Source organism: Carcharhinus amblyrhynchos, chromosome 18, assembly GCF_965287045.1.
Source record: "Carcharhinus amblyrhynchos chromosome 18, sCarAmb.v2.hapA, whole genome shotgun sequence".
Classification (NCBI taxonomy): Eukaryota; Metazoa; Chordata; class Chondrichthyes; order Carcharhiniformes; family Carcharhinidae; genus Carcharhinus; species Carcharhinus amblyrhynchos.
In genome coordinates, this window is record NC_137341.1 from 30,012,703 (window position 1) to 30,030,469 (window position 17,767).

Genomic DNA, 17,767 nt, shown 5'->3' on the forward strand with positions numbered 1-17,767 from the left:
CTGATGCTTTACCTGGTCGATGGTTTCATGTTTTGTGTTGGCAGCCTCTTTGTGGTGGAGCCGATAGGGCGGAATTGCTGCTGAAATCCCCGCACGTCCGTTTCCGGCCTGGGTTATTACACAGCAAAGGAGTGAATTCTCTTCCTGTGCCTTCCATTGGGGCATTGAAGCAACGGGAGTGTCCCAACCATTACTGTAGCTGTGGTACGCCTTGCTGTGATCATCCTGTTGTGGCTGCTTAGATTATTCGATTTCTGCTGAAACCTTTATTATAAGTTCACCTTAAAATATTTTATTAGTGCTGGTGCCTAGTACACAAGTAATTTTTTTTTATTCATTCATGGGACTTGGGCATCGCTGGCTGGCCAGCATTTATTACCCATCCGTAATTGCCTGAGGGCAGTTGAGAATCTTAAGTTTACTTTTTATTATTAGTGTCACAAGTAGGCTTACATTAACACTGCAATGAAGTTACTATGGAAATCCCCTAGTTGCCACACTCCAACACCTATTTTGGTACACCTAGGGAGAATTTGGCACAGCCAATTTAGCACAGCACCCAACCAGCATGTCTTTTGGACTGTGGGAGGAAACCGGAGCACCTGGAGGAAACCCACGCAGGCACAGGGAGAATGTGCAAACTTCACACAGACGGCGACCCAAGCCGGGAATTGAAACCGGGTTCCTAGAGCTGCGACGCAGCAGTGCTAACCCCTATGTCTGGTCAACCACATTGCTGTGGTAATTATTTTTACGTTTAGTAGAATTTACTAGAAATTCTATTGCCAGTTAAACATCCACATTTATAATTGGGTTTTGTTTGTCATAAAATAATAAGCCATACCAGAAAAGATTAATTCTAAATTTTCATATGGACTTCCTCTGGTGAGAAACAAAGAATGTATTTCTATGTTTTGCAGCTGTGCAGTATACAGAAACAAAGTGAAATTCAAAGAGAAACTGAACGGTCAGTTATGCAAATGAAGACCAACTTTGAACAGAGGTAAATGTATAATTGCTGTATGATGCGTAGTTTATGGGCAAAAATATTAGCGCCGACAGGATCTGTTTTATTTATTTTGTTGTTTCTCTTGGCTTTGCTTTCCCCATGTCAAATTAGTTGAAGGATTTTCTTCTCCCAGTATTGATCTTGTTTGAAAAGAAATCCAACAGCTATTTTTTCCCTGCTCATTTTCCTTGTTTCAACAGTTTCATTGTTGGGTGCTTGTATTTAAACACTGTGAATATGATTGTAAAGTTTATATACCTGTCCCTGAACACTTTGCATTTTAGATGAATTACCATTAAGGTTTCCACTGAGAAAATCAATGTCCCCACTCCATTTTCATCAGACACAAAATGAACTGAGCTGCATAGTCCAAGATTAGCTGGTGCTGGATGGGGGAAGGCAGCAAAGGACCAATGTTGGTGAACCATTTTTTGGTTTGAGTTCAAGAGGGGGGTCATTAAGTCATGTTGCTTTCCATTGGATAGGGGCTTCCATTTGTAATGGACCACCTCAGAATGTGGGCTGGTCAGTCCAAACTCGAAAAACATTCAGTTATAGCCAAAGTTGGGGATGCTCACATCTAGGGTTTGTCGGTGCTTTGGTGGGTGGGTGGTTGGGGGTGGGGAGGAGCTAGTGTGGGCTGTGGGTGGGTGGGGGGGGGTGCGTAGAATGGTTATTGGTGAAGTGTTTGAAAGATAGAACGACAATTTTTCATTAATTTAAATTTGAAGAAATAAATTTACTTCACTCAAAGCGTTGTGGGTCTTTGGAATTCAGTACCCCAAGGGGTTGTGGATGCTCCATCGTTGAATGCATTTAAGCCTGGGATAGGCAGGCCTTTGGTCTCAGAAGGAATTAATGGAGACAGGAGGTGGGGAAGAAAATGGAGTTGAAGCCATGATCGTGTTGAATGGCAGAGCAGACTCGACTGGCCTAATGTTTGTTTTTGCTCCTACTCATCTTTGGCAAGTAATACCAATTCCTCAAATTCTCACTGGATAAAAACTTTGACAAAGGGTCATCTGGACTCAAAACGTCAGTTCTTTTCTCTCTTTACATTTGCTGCCAGACCTGCTGAGATTTTCCAGCATTTTCTCTTTTGGCCTCAAATTGTCATGTGTGATAAACATTATAATGCCTCTCCTACTAACACTCTAACATTTTTTTTTGTTGTATGAGTGTGAATGATCTTTGCTTTTGCCAACACATTAAGCAGCTTATGTAGGATGAGCTGTTTGCAATTACTGCATTTTCCCCTTTACCAAATGCATGTTAGTTTAATGCCATCATGCAGTGCGGCAGAAAGCATGGTCTCCTGAAATGGACAGGTCATTAACTACCTAATCTGTACAAATCCAAATAAAAACTCTTTTTCAATAATTTTGAAATAAAGCATTTTTGCAGTAATAAAAGTAGCTACTTCTTATCATTGTTATTGAACAGGATTTTGTGTTGGAACCTCAATGAGGCACCTGAGTTGGATTTTAAATTATAAACTTGGTTATGTATATTATTATTATGAATTTGTCTAAACAATGATTGCATCTTTAAAAAGTAGGCTGGCATAGTGGTTAGCACTGCAGCCTCACAGCACCAGGGATTCAGGTTCAGTTCCCCACTTGAGTCACTGTCTGTGTGGAGTCTGCACATTCTCCCTGTGCCTGTGTGGGTTTCCTCCCACAGTCCGAAAGACGTGCTGGTTGGATGGATTGGCCATGCTAAATTCCCCCTCAGTGTACCCGAATAGGTGCCAGAGTGTGGTGACTGGGGGATTTTCATAGTAGCTTCATTACTGTGTTAATGTACGCCTACTTGCGACTCTAAGAAATAAACTTAAATAGTTGTTTGTGAATTTTGTTGATGCAGTATGTCATAAATTAATAATAAAAATATTGCCACTCAGGAAGATATGGCCCAGTCAGCATGGGATTCATTCCATATCCACTTGCCTACATCGGGTTTCGTCTGAGCCTGTCTCACTCTGCCCTCCTGACTCTGGTCAGGTGAGATCCATACAGTGCAGTGGGCCCAGCGCAGAGTCTAAAGGCATCTGAGCAAATTTGGAAATGCCTCTTTTTTATGGCATTAGCTGGGACAGGGTGTTGGGGGAATCGGACATTGGGGGATGTGGGTGGGTCAGACATCGGCTGGGGGGGTGTGGTAAGAGGGTCAGAAATTGAATAGGTGTTCAGACATTGGGGGTGGGGGGTTGGGGTGGGGAATACTGTCGGGGGGTGGGGGGGTGCTTGGATTGGAGTTGAGGGGGAGAATCTTGTGTGGAGGGACATGTGTGAGTATTTAAAAGTGTTATGCTGAAGTTAGAACTGGTTTTATTTCTAACTTTTTCAGAGTAACTACCCGCGTAGCACTTTAGAACCATCTGAAGCTAGCAGTTTAATTGGTTTTGTCAGATGGTGCACAGTACAATTGTTCAGGGGATGTTAGTGCTTGGATTAAATTGTTGGTCAAAATGTGGCTTTATTTTGGTGTCTGGCAGTTATACTATTTTAATGTTTCATTAATTGACTTGGATACCTTGATGTAACTCAAGCTAATACTGAGATCTACTTAAAATTGTAGACTACTGCAAATTGAAGATGCATTCTCCCACATCAGGAATAAACAAACTGATCTTGAATCAGAAGGAAAACTTCTTCAACAAAAGATTAATGCACGGTAACCTTTTTCATATTCACCTACAGGTGACTGAAATAATATTACTGTATTGAAGAAAATGTGTTCTATGCCCCTTTGAGAAAACTCATCAGAATGTTAGTGTGTATTCTTTCAAGTCATAGATTGCTAAATCGGTTTTGAATTAGTTGACTGACTGCAAAATGTTAAACTTGTATCGAACAGCTAAGTAGTCAGAACCGAGATAAAACCACCACCATATGCTGAAAAAAAAGAAACAACATTTTGAATGAGGTTTGAGACATATTACATCTGCTGAATATGGTTATTTGAACAAAGAACAAAGAAAATTACAGTACAGGAACAGGCCCTTTGGCTCTCCAAGCCTGCACCCATCATGCTACCCATCTGAACTGAAACCTGCAACTCTTCTGGGGACCATATTCCTCTATTCCCATCCTATCCAGGTGTTTGTTAAGACACCCCTTAAAAGTCACTATTGTATCTGCTTCCACTACCTCCCCCAGCAGCGAGTTCCAGGCACCCATCACCCTCTGTGTAAAAAAAACTTGACTTGTACATCTGCTTTAAACCTTGCCCTTTGCACCTTAAACCTATGCCCCCTAGCAATTGACTCTGCTACCCTGGGGAAAAAGCTTCTTGAAGAGGCAACTGACTTTTATAATAAAGATTTAATCTGAGACTAGAAAGAAATGTTCTAATAAAAGAAGGAATAATAAGTAATAGCAGGAGTAGACCTTTTGGCCCCTTCGGCCAGTTCTGCCATCCAGTTCAGTCATGGCTGATCTATCTCAACACTTGCTTTCCTAAATCCCTTGATATTTTGTGGGGTCAAAAATCTGTCAATTTTGGTTTTGAATATACTCAGCGATGGAACATCTGCCAGCCCCCAGGGCAGGAAATTCCAAAGATTCACAATCTTTTGCATGAAGAAATTTCTCCTCATCCTGGTCCTAAATGATTGTTTCCTGATCCTGAGACTGCATCCCCATGTTCTAGATTCTCCAACCAAGGGAAGCAACCTCTCTGTACGTACCCTATTGAGTTTCTTCAGAATTAAAAAAAAATTATTTCATGGGATGTTGGCATTGCTGGCAAATACTGGCATTTGTTGCCCATCCCCAACTGCCTGTGAACTGATAGCTTTCTGTGAATCTGGAGTCACAAGTCAGCCAGACCAGGTAAGCATGGCAAGTTTCCTTGCTTAATATTAGTTAACCAGATGGGTTTTTTAATTAATGACAACCAACAATGGGATTCATGGTCATTGTTATAATTCAAATTCAACCATCTGCTGTGGTGGGAATCAAACTTGGGTCCCCAGAGTATTACTCTGGATTACTAGTTCAGTGGTAATACCTATGCAATCGCCTCCCCCTCTTGTATACTTTGATGAAAATCCCTCTCGTTCTTATAAGCTTCAACAAGTATAGGCCCAATTTATTCCACTATAAGACAACTCTGTCATCCCAGGGTCTAATCTAGTGAACTTTTGCTGTACTGTTGCTAAGAACATCTTTTCTTAAATGTGGCGAATAAAACTGTGGACAAAGCTATATGCAGTTGTAACAAGTCTTCCTTATTCTTGTACTCCAATTCCAATTGATGTGGATAATTAGTCATTATTTTGTTGAATTGTGGACTGGACTCAAAAGGCCTGCTTCTGCTCCGATGTCTTATGTTCTTAAATAGCGGCTTTCAGATCGATTGAACTATGTGGATGTACATCCTGAAGATGAGAAACTTGGAAAGAAAAATGAAGTTGAAATTGGAGAATCTGATCTACTGGCTTTTCTTCTGGGTTTCATTCTGCGCATAGTCTCTTGGAAGACCCTGTGTAAAGAAGTGATAAAGTTAGATGTTGTAGGTCACAGTTTGCCAAAGTAGAGACATCAGGTCTCCCTTTATTGTTTGCCACCTCTTTTCATTGTTTCACAAGATGTTTTTGGGACAGTAAATTTAAATGTTGTTTTATATATATATATTGATATAACACATTTTATCACTGGATGTAAATAAACAGAAAAGTAAAAGAATCAAGTTACTTGTAGCTTGATACATACGGAAGTCAAGGCAACGATCTCAGGGATTTGATATAGATGCAGCACTCGCCCTTGAAGAACAGTAATATTTCATTAGGTATTTTTCATATCGAATCAGAAATAGATGGCATTATAAAATAACTGATACATAGGGATTCACACGTTCATTTAATTTTGAAAATGTGGTACATGCTTTTGGGTAATAATGGTGCAACATGGGCAGAAGCTGGTGGGTGCATCGATTTGATCCTTACTTAGCTAGATGGCTGATCTATTGCTTTAGGAGGCAATAATTAGAGCTAAGCATTTCCTCGCAAAAAGAATGAGTATCTGGAAAGCAACTGTACCCCAAATCTCTGTTCTGGGCCTCTTGCCAAGTCAAAGTCTTGACAGTAAACTGGGAGAAAGTCACCTATCCTGAATTCTCAGCAGCATGCGGAGTATAACTAAGCAATAAGAAGATGTATTTAATACAATTCTGACCCTGAGCTCCCATCTGGATCTCACTCGGATAACAGCTTTAATCTGATGGTATAAAGGATCATAAGAACTTAGGAGGAATGGAGTTGCCCCCACACTGACATGCACCCAAGAATCCACAATCTTTTAAATCCATTCATCGAACTCTTCACTGAACCATTCTACACCACACCCTGCCGCTGCCGCGCACACCCGCCCCCCCCCAACCAAGAAAAGACTGACCACATACCCGGGACCGAAATGTGAATTTCTGTCTATGTTGTTTGTTGAATGGGATTCATTGCATTGTGCCTTGGTCTTGCCCTCCTCCTGCAGGAATCATTACATCTTGAAAATAAAACTTGAAGGGTGACTAATTATCTAGTTATCCCTTACAGAAAGGGGGCAGTTGACAAATATTTAAGACTCAGTACAGAGCATTGATGTTAATTATCATAAAATGTATGCAGGTCAGAGATAAATGCTGCACACCTCATAGTCTCCAGCCTCACTCTCGAGCGATTCTTTGACCTTGTCTGCCATGCTATCAAACCATTGTGCCTTGGATTCATGGAACTTTGTTCCAATTACAAATCAATTATGCTTGAGGATGCTGGTTGAGAGATTTTATATTTGAGCTTATGTTAACTAGTTAGTATGGAAACTTGAGCACAATTGTCCTTTAATTTGCCAATTATATTCTTGAAGGAAACTCTCTTTGTTAAAGGCTTCATGAATTGACAGCTACAATAGCTCAGCAAGACCACAAGAGGGAGGACGGTTGGCATAAATTCCACCAAAAAGAAATGGGCACAAGCTTTTCCCCAGAAAGTATTTATCCTCAGGTAATTTGATCAATGTGGTTTTCATATCATTTGCACTAATTTCTTTATTTGTCCTTGAAATATTTTCCTTTTTTTTGAAACAGTGAATGTGGTGAAATTAATCAGTGGCCCTTAAAACTAAACCTAGAGTAACAATACATATAATTACAAGAGTTTTAATAATACTTTGTAAAGGTGCTGCTTGCTTTATGCATATCAGCAGCATGCGGAGCATTTTAATGGCAACATACTACAGTTTATATCATAAGGAGTGCAGTTCTGTGGAGAACTCACAAGGAATGAATGATACTCTGATTTCATTTCCAACTCTGTGCAGTAATATTACTGTAGGAATTATTGAATGGAGACCTGGTGATTCCTCATAAGGGAACAAAACACAACAGGAAATTATCTGTTGACTACTATCAAGCACCTCTGTGCAGACCTGCTTCTGTGTAACATTGGAGGAGTTCCAGAGAGTAAACTATCTGTGTGCCCTCTCTACCATGGTAGGTGTGACACCGAACGAGCCTAGGGAGAAAAAATAAGCAACATTCACCGTTTTTTTAAACAAAAGTAAAGAACAATGTCAAAGTTCAGGTTATTAATTGCTAGGATAACTCCGGTACCAAGTATCAATGGTGTTTTTGTGTCATTAGCTGCACTTTTGTAATAAATTTGATAATTACTGATTGGTAGAGAGTGAAATGCAATCATATTCCACTAAGTGTATTAGTAATGACTGCCTAAATATATATTTTAAATCTTGAAACATAAGTATGAAATATCTATTCAGTCGTTGTTGCAATACAATAGTTTAGTATTAATGGAAAATATCATTTTATGGGAGTTGAGGAAACGCTTTTTGTATTCCATATGTAGGTGGACATTTCATTTTAAGATGTTGGCTTATTGCAATAAACATTACTTCACGCCAGTAAATGCACGAAAGGATGTTATTTTTAGATCCAAGTATGTGATGGATGGAGGGCAAAGAGATCAGAAGGTCTCTTTGATCTTTCAAGAGATCTTATTCTTGGGAGTTCTATTTATCTTTTAGTAAATAGAATTGAAAGCATGATTGGTTTGCAGGTTGTTCTAAGGACGGAGGCAGAACTGTTAATATACACAATGCAACAGGATTGGAAAATGGAGCCATTAGCAATAGATCAAGGTAAAATAATTAGTTTGGAACAAAGAACAAATGACTATTGATGGACCATAATGGATATGTGGTATATCAATCAAAGCAGGGTTGTATATTGCTGTGGTTGAGTAGTTGAAACCATCAAATTGGTATGCAACTTGTCATATTTTGGGATTTTTGACCAATTTTCCATGGTAAGGATTCACAAAAAAGTCATATTTAAATGACAGGGTTTTAAAGCAAAGTATATATACGGTTAGTTTATCTTAAAGAAAACGGGCTGAAAGTAGTTAAAATACCTTGGAGCTGTTCATTGAAGTTGTTTCTCCAAAGACTGAAAGCAACAAGCACCAGGAATGTCTCGGCAATTGAGAAGATCCTCACGCCCGATATATTTGGGAAGCCTCTTAGTCATAGGCTTTTCTTTCTGCCTATAGGAGATATGATATGAATAAAGCACAGGCTGAAATGTCTGGATCTGAATCTTAATATTGCAAGGACAGGTTTTCTCCTAGTAGCATAGGATGCAGGAGGGTTTATAGAAGTTACTTTATTCCAAGTAAGGCAAAATGACCCACTGATTTCTTTGTGAAATCAGGTTTCTAGCACCCAAGCTGTGGAGCAAGGAAACTGGTCTTGTTTTTGTTGGAGAAAAGGGCACTTCAATGCAATCTAATAGGGTTTTCAGAATGATTCAAAGTAATGAATGTTTAAATGATAACCTCAGTTTGAACCAATCAGAAAGCACAGAATTCAGACAGAATTGTTTCACATGGATAACACACCAATGGAACAAACTAGCAACAAAAACATTATACAACTGGCTGTGTATATGGAGAAAAGAGACTGGTTAATATGGTGAGTAAATAAACATATGCCTTGATGTTATTCGGAAAAATGTAATTTGCCAATTTGCCTTTTCTTCCCAAGAATGCTTGTTCAGAACATTTGACTACAAGTTAAAACAAACTACTCTAACTTGATGCTTCATCATTAATGAGGCCATGTTTGTCATATGCTCAGTTGTTTTACTTTGTATAGAGAGGGTTTATGAACAAAGTTTAGAGCTCTAAATGATAAAAACCCAAGAGATGACCTTTTAATTGGAGAAAAAGAAAGGGAGATCGTGATCAAGTTTAATCTGGATTGTTTGGATTGGAGGCTACAGGGACAGGTAGAGATTGAAATGGTTGAGATATTTTCAAGATGATGGTTCCTTTAATGGTGTACATGATTGACCTGAGGAATAGGAATTTTTCTCATCACTGATTTAAGTTAAAGTTTAAGTCAGACCCTTTTCATTCTGTATTCATATCTTTATCTGAACGTACTAGTTTAAAGATCTACATCATTCTTCCCGCACTTTCGAGACCTCGGGCTCCATTTTATGGGAGTGGGGGTCGGTTCCTTTGCCCCTCCCTGCAAGGAAAGTCAATTTGCTCTGTGCAAACCTTGCCTGCAGCCAATACACACTACAGGTCAGCTAATTTGGCCCACCGTGGCACATCTGCCCATCACTGGTGAAGATATCCTGCCCTGGGGAAAGGCCAACCAATCGGATTGGCCAGCAGCTCCAGCAATCCTAGTAGCACCTAGTGCTCAGTGGTGGCCACCTCTGGGACTGCAGCTAGTCCCAAGAAGGCCCAGTGGAATCCGGAAAGAGGTAAATTTGGTGTATTGGTATTGGGCGGGGAACATTTGGTCAGCTTAATGAGGGGGTTTTGCTGAGTTGGCAGCTTAGAAGAAAAAGGAAAAGGACACCACCACAAAGATAGTTCCAACAATTCCTTTCCATCCTTTTAAAAACTTTTTAAAAAATTGGTTGCCCATTAAGCTCCACCTGCCCACACCAACCATATTATGGTGCTGGCAGCATTTTACTGAGATTGGTAATAAGCTCAATTGACCCTTAATTATTCATCTGCATGTGGCAGGTGGGTTGCTGATTTTGGCGCCTGCACACCTGCCATGTTATGGGGGTGACCCAGTGATGGGTGGGAAGATTGTGGGCTGGGCACCTCTTTCTTCCTCCCCACCTAGCTGAAAATACCGCAGGCACGTAAAACCCAGCCCCTCGCCAACAAAAACATTTGCTCTGCCAGTCTCCTCTTGCAAGTCAAACCTGAACAGAACCTTCTGAGAGACAAGTACATTTTATATGGAATATAGAGAGAGGCAGTTCTGTTTGCCAAGTTAACCTTTCCTCAGTCAGTGCTTCTTTTTTTTTGTTACTGCCTCATTGAGGATTTGGAATTTTGTTGCAGGGCAAAATGTATCAACTTCTGGAAGATCTCAACAACAAACTATTTCGGAAGGAAATTCAGCTTCGCGAAGAGATACAGAGGAGATTTTTAGATCTTGAAAAGGTGAGCCTTTAGGAAGTACTGGTGAAGCACTGACACTATTGGCATTTTTTATTTCTGCTTTGAGTTTCTTAAAAATGTGTTCTGTGTCTGTGGGTGATGGTAGCAAGGCCACATTTAATGGCTGTTGCCACTTACCCATACAAGGTGATAGTGGGTCCAAATATATCCTTATAACAGGAGGTGTTGCTTTGCATCAGGAACATGGACAATTTTTTCTTTATTCCCTGTTAGCTGTGAGATATCAGTGATGTCTAATGCACACCCTCATCTCAGCAAGATTGATTAGCTCAATCTGTAGCCGAGATGAAACCTGATCCCTCCCTGATTTTCACGTTCCATCCAAGAAAATAAAACAGCAAGATAATTTACACATAAATAAGCAGGCAAAAAAATTCCATATTATATCATTAAAAAGCTGAATTATTTTCAAAATTAGATTAGGTAATGCTGTACAATGGAGATGCTACTCTGTAAAATGAGTGCAAGCCATGTAAATTATTACAGTCACTGTCTATTCAAAATAGAACTTTGCTACGACAAAGGCAAAAATACTCAATACTCAGCAGGTCAGACAACATGGGTGGAGAGAAAAACAGAATTAACCTTTCGAGTTAATGATCATGGCACCGCTGCCTCACATTGCCAGGGACCCAGGTTGGATTTCTGGCTTGGGTCACTGTCTGTGTGGAGTTTGCACGTTCTCCCCCATGCCTGCATGGGTTTCCTCCCACAGTCCGTAGATGTGCAGGTTAGGTGGATTGGCTGTGCTAAATCGCCCCTTATTGTCAGGAGGGGCTCTAGCAGGGTAAATACGCGGGGTTATGGGGATAGGGCCTGTGTGGGGTTGTTGCCAATGGGCCAAATGGCCTCCTTCTGCGTTGTTGAGATTCTATGATTCTAGGGACGTAATAAGTTTAATGCAAGTTAAATGCAGAAGGGTTAAAGGAAGAGACAAAGGGAAGTTCTGTGACAGGGTGAGAAACAGGAGAAGCTGAAGAGTTGGTAATGGAGAACTATAGGGAGTTAATGGGACATGTAAAAAGGAAGAGGAGACATGAATGGCAGAATGAAGAAAAACTGCCATTCAAAAACAAAAAGAGAAAAACAAGAGGAAATACAAAAAAAAGTGGAATGAATGGGCAGAGATTCTAATTTGTAATTGTTGAACTCAGTGTTGAGTCTGAAGGCTGCAATGTGCCTAATTGAAAACTGACATTGAGCTGCATTAGAACACTGCAGCAGGCCCACCACAGAGAGGTGAGTGCAGTTAAAATAATGAGAAGCTTTGAATAGAGGTGTTCTGCAAAGTGCCAGTCTACATTTATTCTCCTGAGTGCAGGGCAGACTGCACAGTGATCAGTGAGTACAGTATATTAAATTGACAGAAAAGCTTGCAATAACTGGAAGGAGTGTTTGGTTCTGTGGATGGTGTGGGGAGATGAGCTGAAAGGGCAGAAGTTGCATCTCCATCACTTGCAAAGTATTGTTCTGTTTGACGTGATTTTTCATAATAATGATGATCACATTGTTTGATCTCAGAGGGAATATTGTTTCTTTGCCGTGTTTGGAGTCAAACCTACAGATGTGGTCTAATAGTTACGTAATTGGACCAGCAAGACGGAGGCCTGAACTAATAATTTAGAACATAACGTTGAAATCCCTCCATTGGCAGTTTGAGAATTTGAATTCTGGAAATAAAAATGATCACAAAGCTCTTAGTGAACCAGTTTACATAAACCTAATGTCCTTTTGGGTGAGAAACGTGCTGTTCTTGCCTGGTCTAATCTGTGACGATGTGGGTATGCCGGCGTTGGACTGGCGTAAACACAGTAAAAAGTCTGACAACACCAGGTTTTAGTCCAACCTATTTATTTGATAATATACTCACAAGCTTTCGGGGCTAACCCCGAAAGCTTGTGAGTATATTATCAAATAAATAGGTTGGACTAAAATCTGGTGTTGTCAGACTTTTTACTAATCTGTGACTCCAGTCGCACACCAACATGGTTATTGCTTAAATACCCTTTGAAGTAGCGTAGCAAACCACTCGGTTTTATTAAATTGTGACAAAAATGAGGGACTGCAGATGTTACTCAGAAACATTTATAACACAGAAGGAGGCTACTGAGTCCACTGTTTTTATGCTGTTCGTGAAGAAGGCCCACCAACATCTTCTCGGTGCATTAGGCAAGGGCAAGAAATTCCACACCCCTCCCTCCCCTGCTGGAACAACCAAAAAGGGCTCCAATCAATATGGCATCACAAAATAATATCATTTAACTCTGCAATTGTAGACTGATCAATTGCCACAGAATAAATGACAATCATCAAAATGCATCCCATCTGCTAGTTGATAAATTCCCTTAAATTTATATTATGATAAATTCTGGAAGCGTCCACAATTTCCTTGCACCAGCGTAAGGAGAAGCAAGCAGGAAATATTGGAGTTAAGTTTTTGCTTCTTGCCTGCATCTCAGATACAAGTGTCCACCAGCTCCAGTAAATAACAATATATGAAAACTAGTGGTAGGCTGAATACGGCACTGCAAAAACGCATGAAGTGCTTGACGCAGTGATATAGCATTCTACATTCATGTTAATAGCCCTGAGTTTTACATTATGCCACACTTTTGCATTATTCAACAATGCTTTTAAGCCTACCTCTTTGATGAATTTTTGGCCATCTAAAATCATAGAATCCCCATAGTGCAGAAAGAGGCCACTCAGCCCATTGAGACTGCATCAACGACAAACCGACCGAGGGCCCACTCCTGCAACCCCATGTATTTGCCTCACCAATCTCCCTGACACTAAGGGCCAATTTATCATGGTCAATCAACCTAACCCACACATCTTTGTGGAGCATGGGAGGAAACCAGAGCACCCGAAGGAAACCCACACAGACACGGGAAGAACATGCAAACTCCACACAGACATGGGAAGAACATGCAAACTCCACACAGACTGTGACCCAAGGCCAGAATTGAAGCCTAAGAATTTAGGAATTGTTCCGAAGGAAACAGTACATTTTTTTTTCTTTTTTTTCCCTCAAAGAATCTGCACAGATTGGAGAGTTTGAGAGATGAGCAAGAAAAGGCCCTCAGGGCAGAAAATGAGAAAAATCTGTGTTTTCTTCAGCAGTTACATACGGAAGAAATTGAAGCACTCAAGGACACGCAGGTATACATTATATTGTCATCTTATTATCTTTTTGTTTTACTGTTTGGTGTGTTTGAATCATTAGGGGACATATTATCGTTAATTTGGATCTGAATAATGAACAAGTCAAAATGCTACCAGACTCAGTTTTCCAGATTTTCTTTCTGATTTTGCTTCATTTTGCCTACATTTATCATCTTTTACATCTCAAGATGAAGACCAACTTTGCAGCTCTGCATCAAAAAAACAAAGTCTACTTCATGGAATTGGAAAGATCCTGCTGATAATTTCTTGTCTGCTGGAGGCTGTGGGCTCAAAACTGTCAAGACAGACATACGGGACTAAGGTTCTAACACTGGAGGAATTGTCGGAGGCCTTTTTTAATTTGCTTGATCTAATCTGGTGTTTCAAATCGATGCTAAGGATTCCATGACGGTTTTTAAAGTGAGTCCCTGAATCACCAAGTGACTCACTCATCTCATCAATATTTGTGATGTCCTGCTGTGCAGATAATAGCAGAAACAGTCGCTGCCTTTCTAAAGTAATTAATCTTACCTGAAGTGACTGTGATAGTTCTGAAATGAGGTGCTAATTGATGAGGAATTCAGAATTGGATCGTTCACAAGCATTAATTAATTTTAGCAGTGCTTTTAGCAATATTACAATTTTTTTATTTCAAAAATATACTTTATTCATAAAAAAACTCTCAAATAAACAATTGCAAAACGACAGATCCAAAAATTACAAACAGCGCAAAAAGAGAATTTTTCCAGTATTATACTATGCTTATTTACACAACATTGCATTCTTTATATTTCATTGCTTAAAATTATATACATGCCTCAGATTTTAGTGTGTGCTGTTATTTTTCAGTTTAGCACACAGTTACACAGGCTGAGGGTGATCTGCAGTTTCCAGGCCCTTGATCTGCCTCAGTTGAAAGGCTTTACACGGGTGGCCTTTCCCCGTTGTGCCTTTGCAGCATCTGCCCCAAGCTTGAATGCGTCCCTCAGCACATAGTCCTGGACCTTGGAATGTGCCAGTCTGCAATACTTGGTCAAGGACAAATCTTTCAACTGAAAGATCAGCAAGTTGGGGCAGACCAAAGTGCATCCTTCATTGAGTTGATGACCCTCCAGCAGCAGTTGATATTTGTTTCGGTGTGCGTTCCCGGAAACAGCCCGTAGAGCACAGAGTCCTGCGTCACCGAACTGCTCGGGACGAACCTCGACAAATACCACTGCATCTCACTCCGGACCTTTCTTTGCAAAGGCGTATTCCACAAGGAGGTGTGCGACAGTCTCATCAGCCCCACAGCCGCTTCGAGGGCAGTGTGCGGTAATGTTGAGACCTCGAGTGTGCATAAAGGATCTGACGGGAAGTGCCCTTCTCACCACCAGCTAAGCCAGGTCTTGGTGCTTGTTTGTGAGTTCTGGTGTTGAGGCGTTCTGCAAGATGACACTGACAGTCTGCTCAGGGAACCATCCGACAGGATCCACCATCTCCTTTTCTGTCAGGGCCTCAAGGACATTACACGTTGACCACTGCTTAATCACCATGTGGTCAAAGGTTGTTTGCAGAAAAATTTCTCCCTGAAGGATCTCCTGGCTGGCCTCCTACCTTTCCATCTTCAGGTCACTTCTGCTGATTCTGCTGCCTGTACGTATGCTATTCCTCCCACCTTACACCTGGCCTTGCTATATTAGAGTGTTTTCCAGGCCAACAGTGCCTCCAGTTTCAAATTCTAATTCTCACATTAATGCCAATTTGTGCCTTGCCCCATCCTGATCCCCCTAATTTCCTCCAGCCTTATAACCTCCCCAAGTTTTCTGTCCACTGATTCTGGCCTTTTGTGAGATCCTTTTTGGCCTCACAAGCGGCAGGCAGCCTTGCTTTCACCTATTTAGGATACATTCTGGAGACCCTCCTTGAATCTCTCCATCTTTCCCTCCATCCCCTTAAAACCAAACCCTTTGAAGCAGTTGAAAATCCACGGTGGCACAGTGGTTAGCACTGCTGCCTCATAGCTGCAGGGGCCTGGGTTTGATTCCCTACTTGGGTCACTGTGTGAAGTTTGCACATTTTCCCTGTATCTGCATGAATTTCATCTGGGTGCCCGGTTTCCTCCCAAGTCCAAAAGATGTGCAGGTTAGGTGGATCGGCCATGCTAAATTCTCCCTCAGTGTACCTGAACAGGCACCGGAGTGTGGCAACAAGGGGATTTTCACAATAACTTCATTGCAGTGTTAATATAAGCCTACTTGTGACTAAAAAATAAACTAACTTTTTAAATCCCTCTTGGTATCTTGTTTTCTGGCTCAGTGTCCATTTTTGAAATATGTTATGACATTTTCTTCTTCTATTGAGCATTTCAATAGTTTTTAAATTATTTTAGATTCTAGTAAAACATGTCATTGCCATCTTAGATTTATTTACAACTATTAAAAAACTGACCATTAAGTTTAGAAATTTTTTTTTGCAGTCAAGATACGGACTGCCAGAAAACTCTGTGAAGATGGATGAGGATATTAAGAAGTTAGAGGATACGTTTAACCATGATGTGAATTATATAAAAAGAGTCCTCAAAGCAGAAATACTGGAACGGTTAGGAAGCATGCTTTCTTTCCAAATTGCAGGTTTTTTTAAAAAAAATCTTGATTTTGTTTTGTAAATTCTCTCAATAAAGAATGGGCTAAAGTACATAATTACTGTTATAATCAATGACTCATTTTAGGGGAAGGTACAGATTGAAATATTTTTGTTTTAGTCACATTAACGTACTGATGTATGCTGTTGTTAGGTGACGATAAAGTCGCCATAGTTACAGGTCACCATGGGCTCAAAAGGGAAGGCTGACTGGTGGCGACTTAACCCAGCAAGGGGCAAGGTCGAGAAGGCAGGCCTTAATGAATAAATAACTTCAGCTGGTACAGGAACTGAACCCATGCTTTTGGCATTACTAACCAGCTATCCAGCCAACTGAGCTAAACTGATTGTTACTTTAGAATATACAAACATATGCCAGAGAAGGAAGCCATTTGGTACTTTTACCGTGCTGCTGGCTGTCTGAAGGGGCTATTATTCTGACACCCTTGCTCCCCCCCAATACCCCTCTAAACTTGTCCCTTTTTAAGTATAGCTCCAATTTCCTTTGAAAGTTACAATTTAATCTGCTTCCATTTCTCTTTCAGACAGTGCACACCAGCTTGTAACAATTCACTGAGTAAAATATTTCTTTTTCTAGCATTACCCATCCTGGCTTTTTTCCAATTAATTTAAATCTTTGCCCTCTGGATATTAATCCTTCTGCCAGTGGAAACCAAGTCTCCTCTATCAAAACCGCTTGTAATTTTAAATATCTCTTTTAACCTGTCCTTTAACCTCCTCTTCTCCAGGGGGAGATATCCCAACTACTCTAGTCTCTCCAGATAACTGCAACCCCTCATTCCTGGTCCCACTCTAGTAACATCTGTATCCTCTACAAGGCCTTGTAATGCTCATTTGATCGTATAACAAAATGATGATTAAAGCTTTACTTGGAGTTATCTAATATTTTGCTCGTGGTTTTCATAGGTTGATTTAGATTGAAATCTATTTTTGGTGAATATTCAAATTCCTGAAAACTCATTTGGTGTTGAAGCTTTGGTGGGAAGGGCTTCAGAGTTGGATTAAACCACGAAAGGCTGTGACTGTGATAGAGGTGAACCAGGATACATGCAATTCGATTTCATACAAACAAGATGGGCTTTGTAATGTTAAAAAGTGACGTATTGATATGAAAATCTTAAACAAGATTGTTAAATTCAAGATATTGCAGGATCTGTCAGTACCATTGTTAGAAATTTGACTGGTGTAATATGTATATGTCAAAATGTCAGAAATTTAGCCTGAGAAATTTGTGATGCCACAGTCATTTCCAGAGTATTAAACTGGCACTAGAGCATTCAGTAGAGTGACTGGCATGTATGTCCCATGCCAAGTGTGGCCAGGATCCTTAAACAGTGAATTTTAAATGGTTCATTCATTGCTTATAAATTAGTTGCTGGTTTATCATGTGGGAAGTTGGTTAACTCCCAGTGCCTTTTCTGCTTCTGCAACTGAATTCT

General features: G+C 40.4%; 1 protein-coding gene and 1 long non-coding RNA gene across 2 annotated transcripts; both read left to right on the forward strand.

The window, feature by feature from the left end:
- The first annotated feature begins 168 nt into the window (after nucleotides 1–168).
- On the forward strand, nucleotides 169–3,625 carry LOC145354744 (uncharacterized). Its single transcript, XR_013888896.1, has 3 exons — nucleotides 169–204; nucleotides 921–1,003; nucleotides 3,590–3,625. It is a non-coding gene; the product is annotated as an uncharacterized LOC145354744 (long non-coding RNA).
- Nucleotides 3,626–5,025: 1,400 nt separating this feature from the next.
- LOC145354722 (uncharacterized) lies at nucleotides 5,026–16,465 on the forward strand. The gene is made up of 7 exons (XM_080206176.1): nucleotides 5,026–5,091; nucleotides 5,357–5,517; nucleotides 6,893–7,010; nucleotides 10,401–10,502; nucleotides 13,557–13,682; nucleotides 16,144–16,265; nucleotides 16,462–16,465. Exons 1-7 carry the CDS (start codon nucleotides 5,026–5,028, stop codon nucleotides 16,463–16,465), a joined length of 699 nt encoding a protein of 232 aa, XP_080062302.1.
- The last annotated feature ends 1,302 nt before the right edge of the window (nucleotides 16,466–17,767 follow it).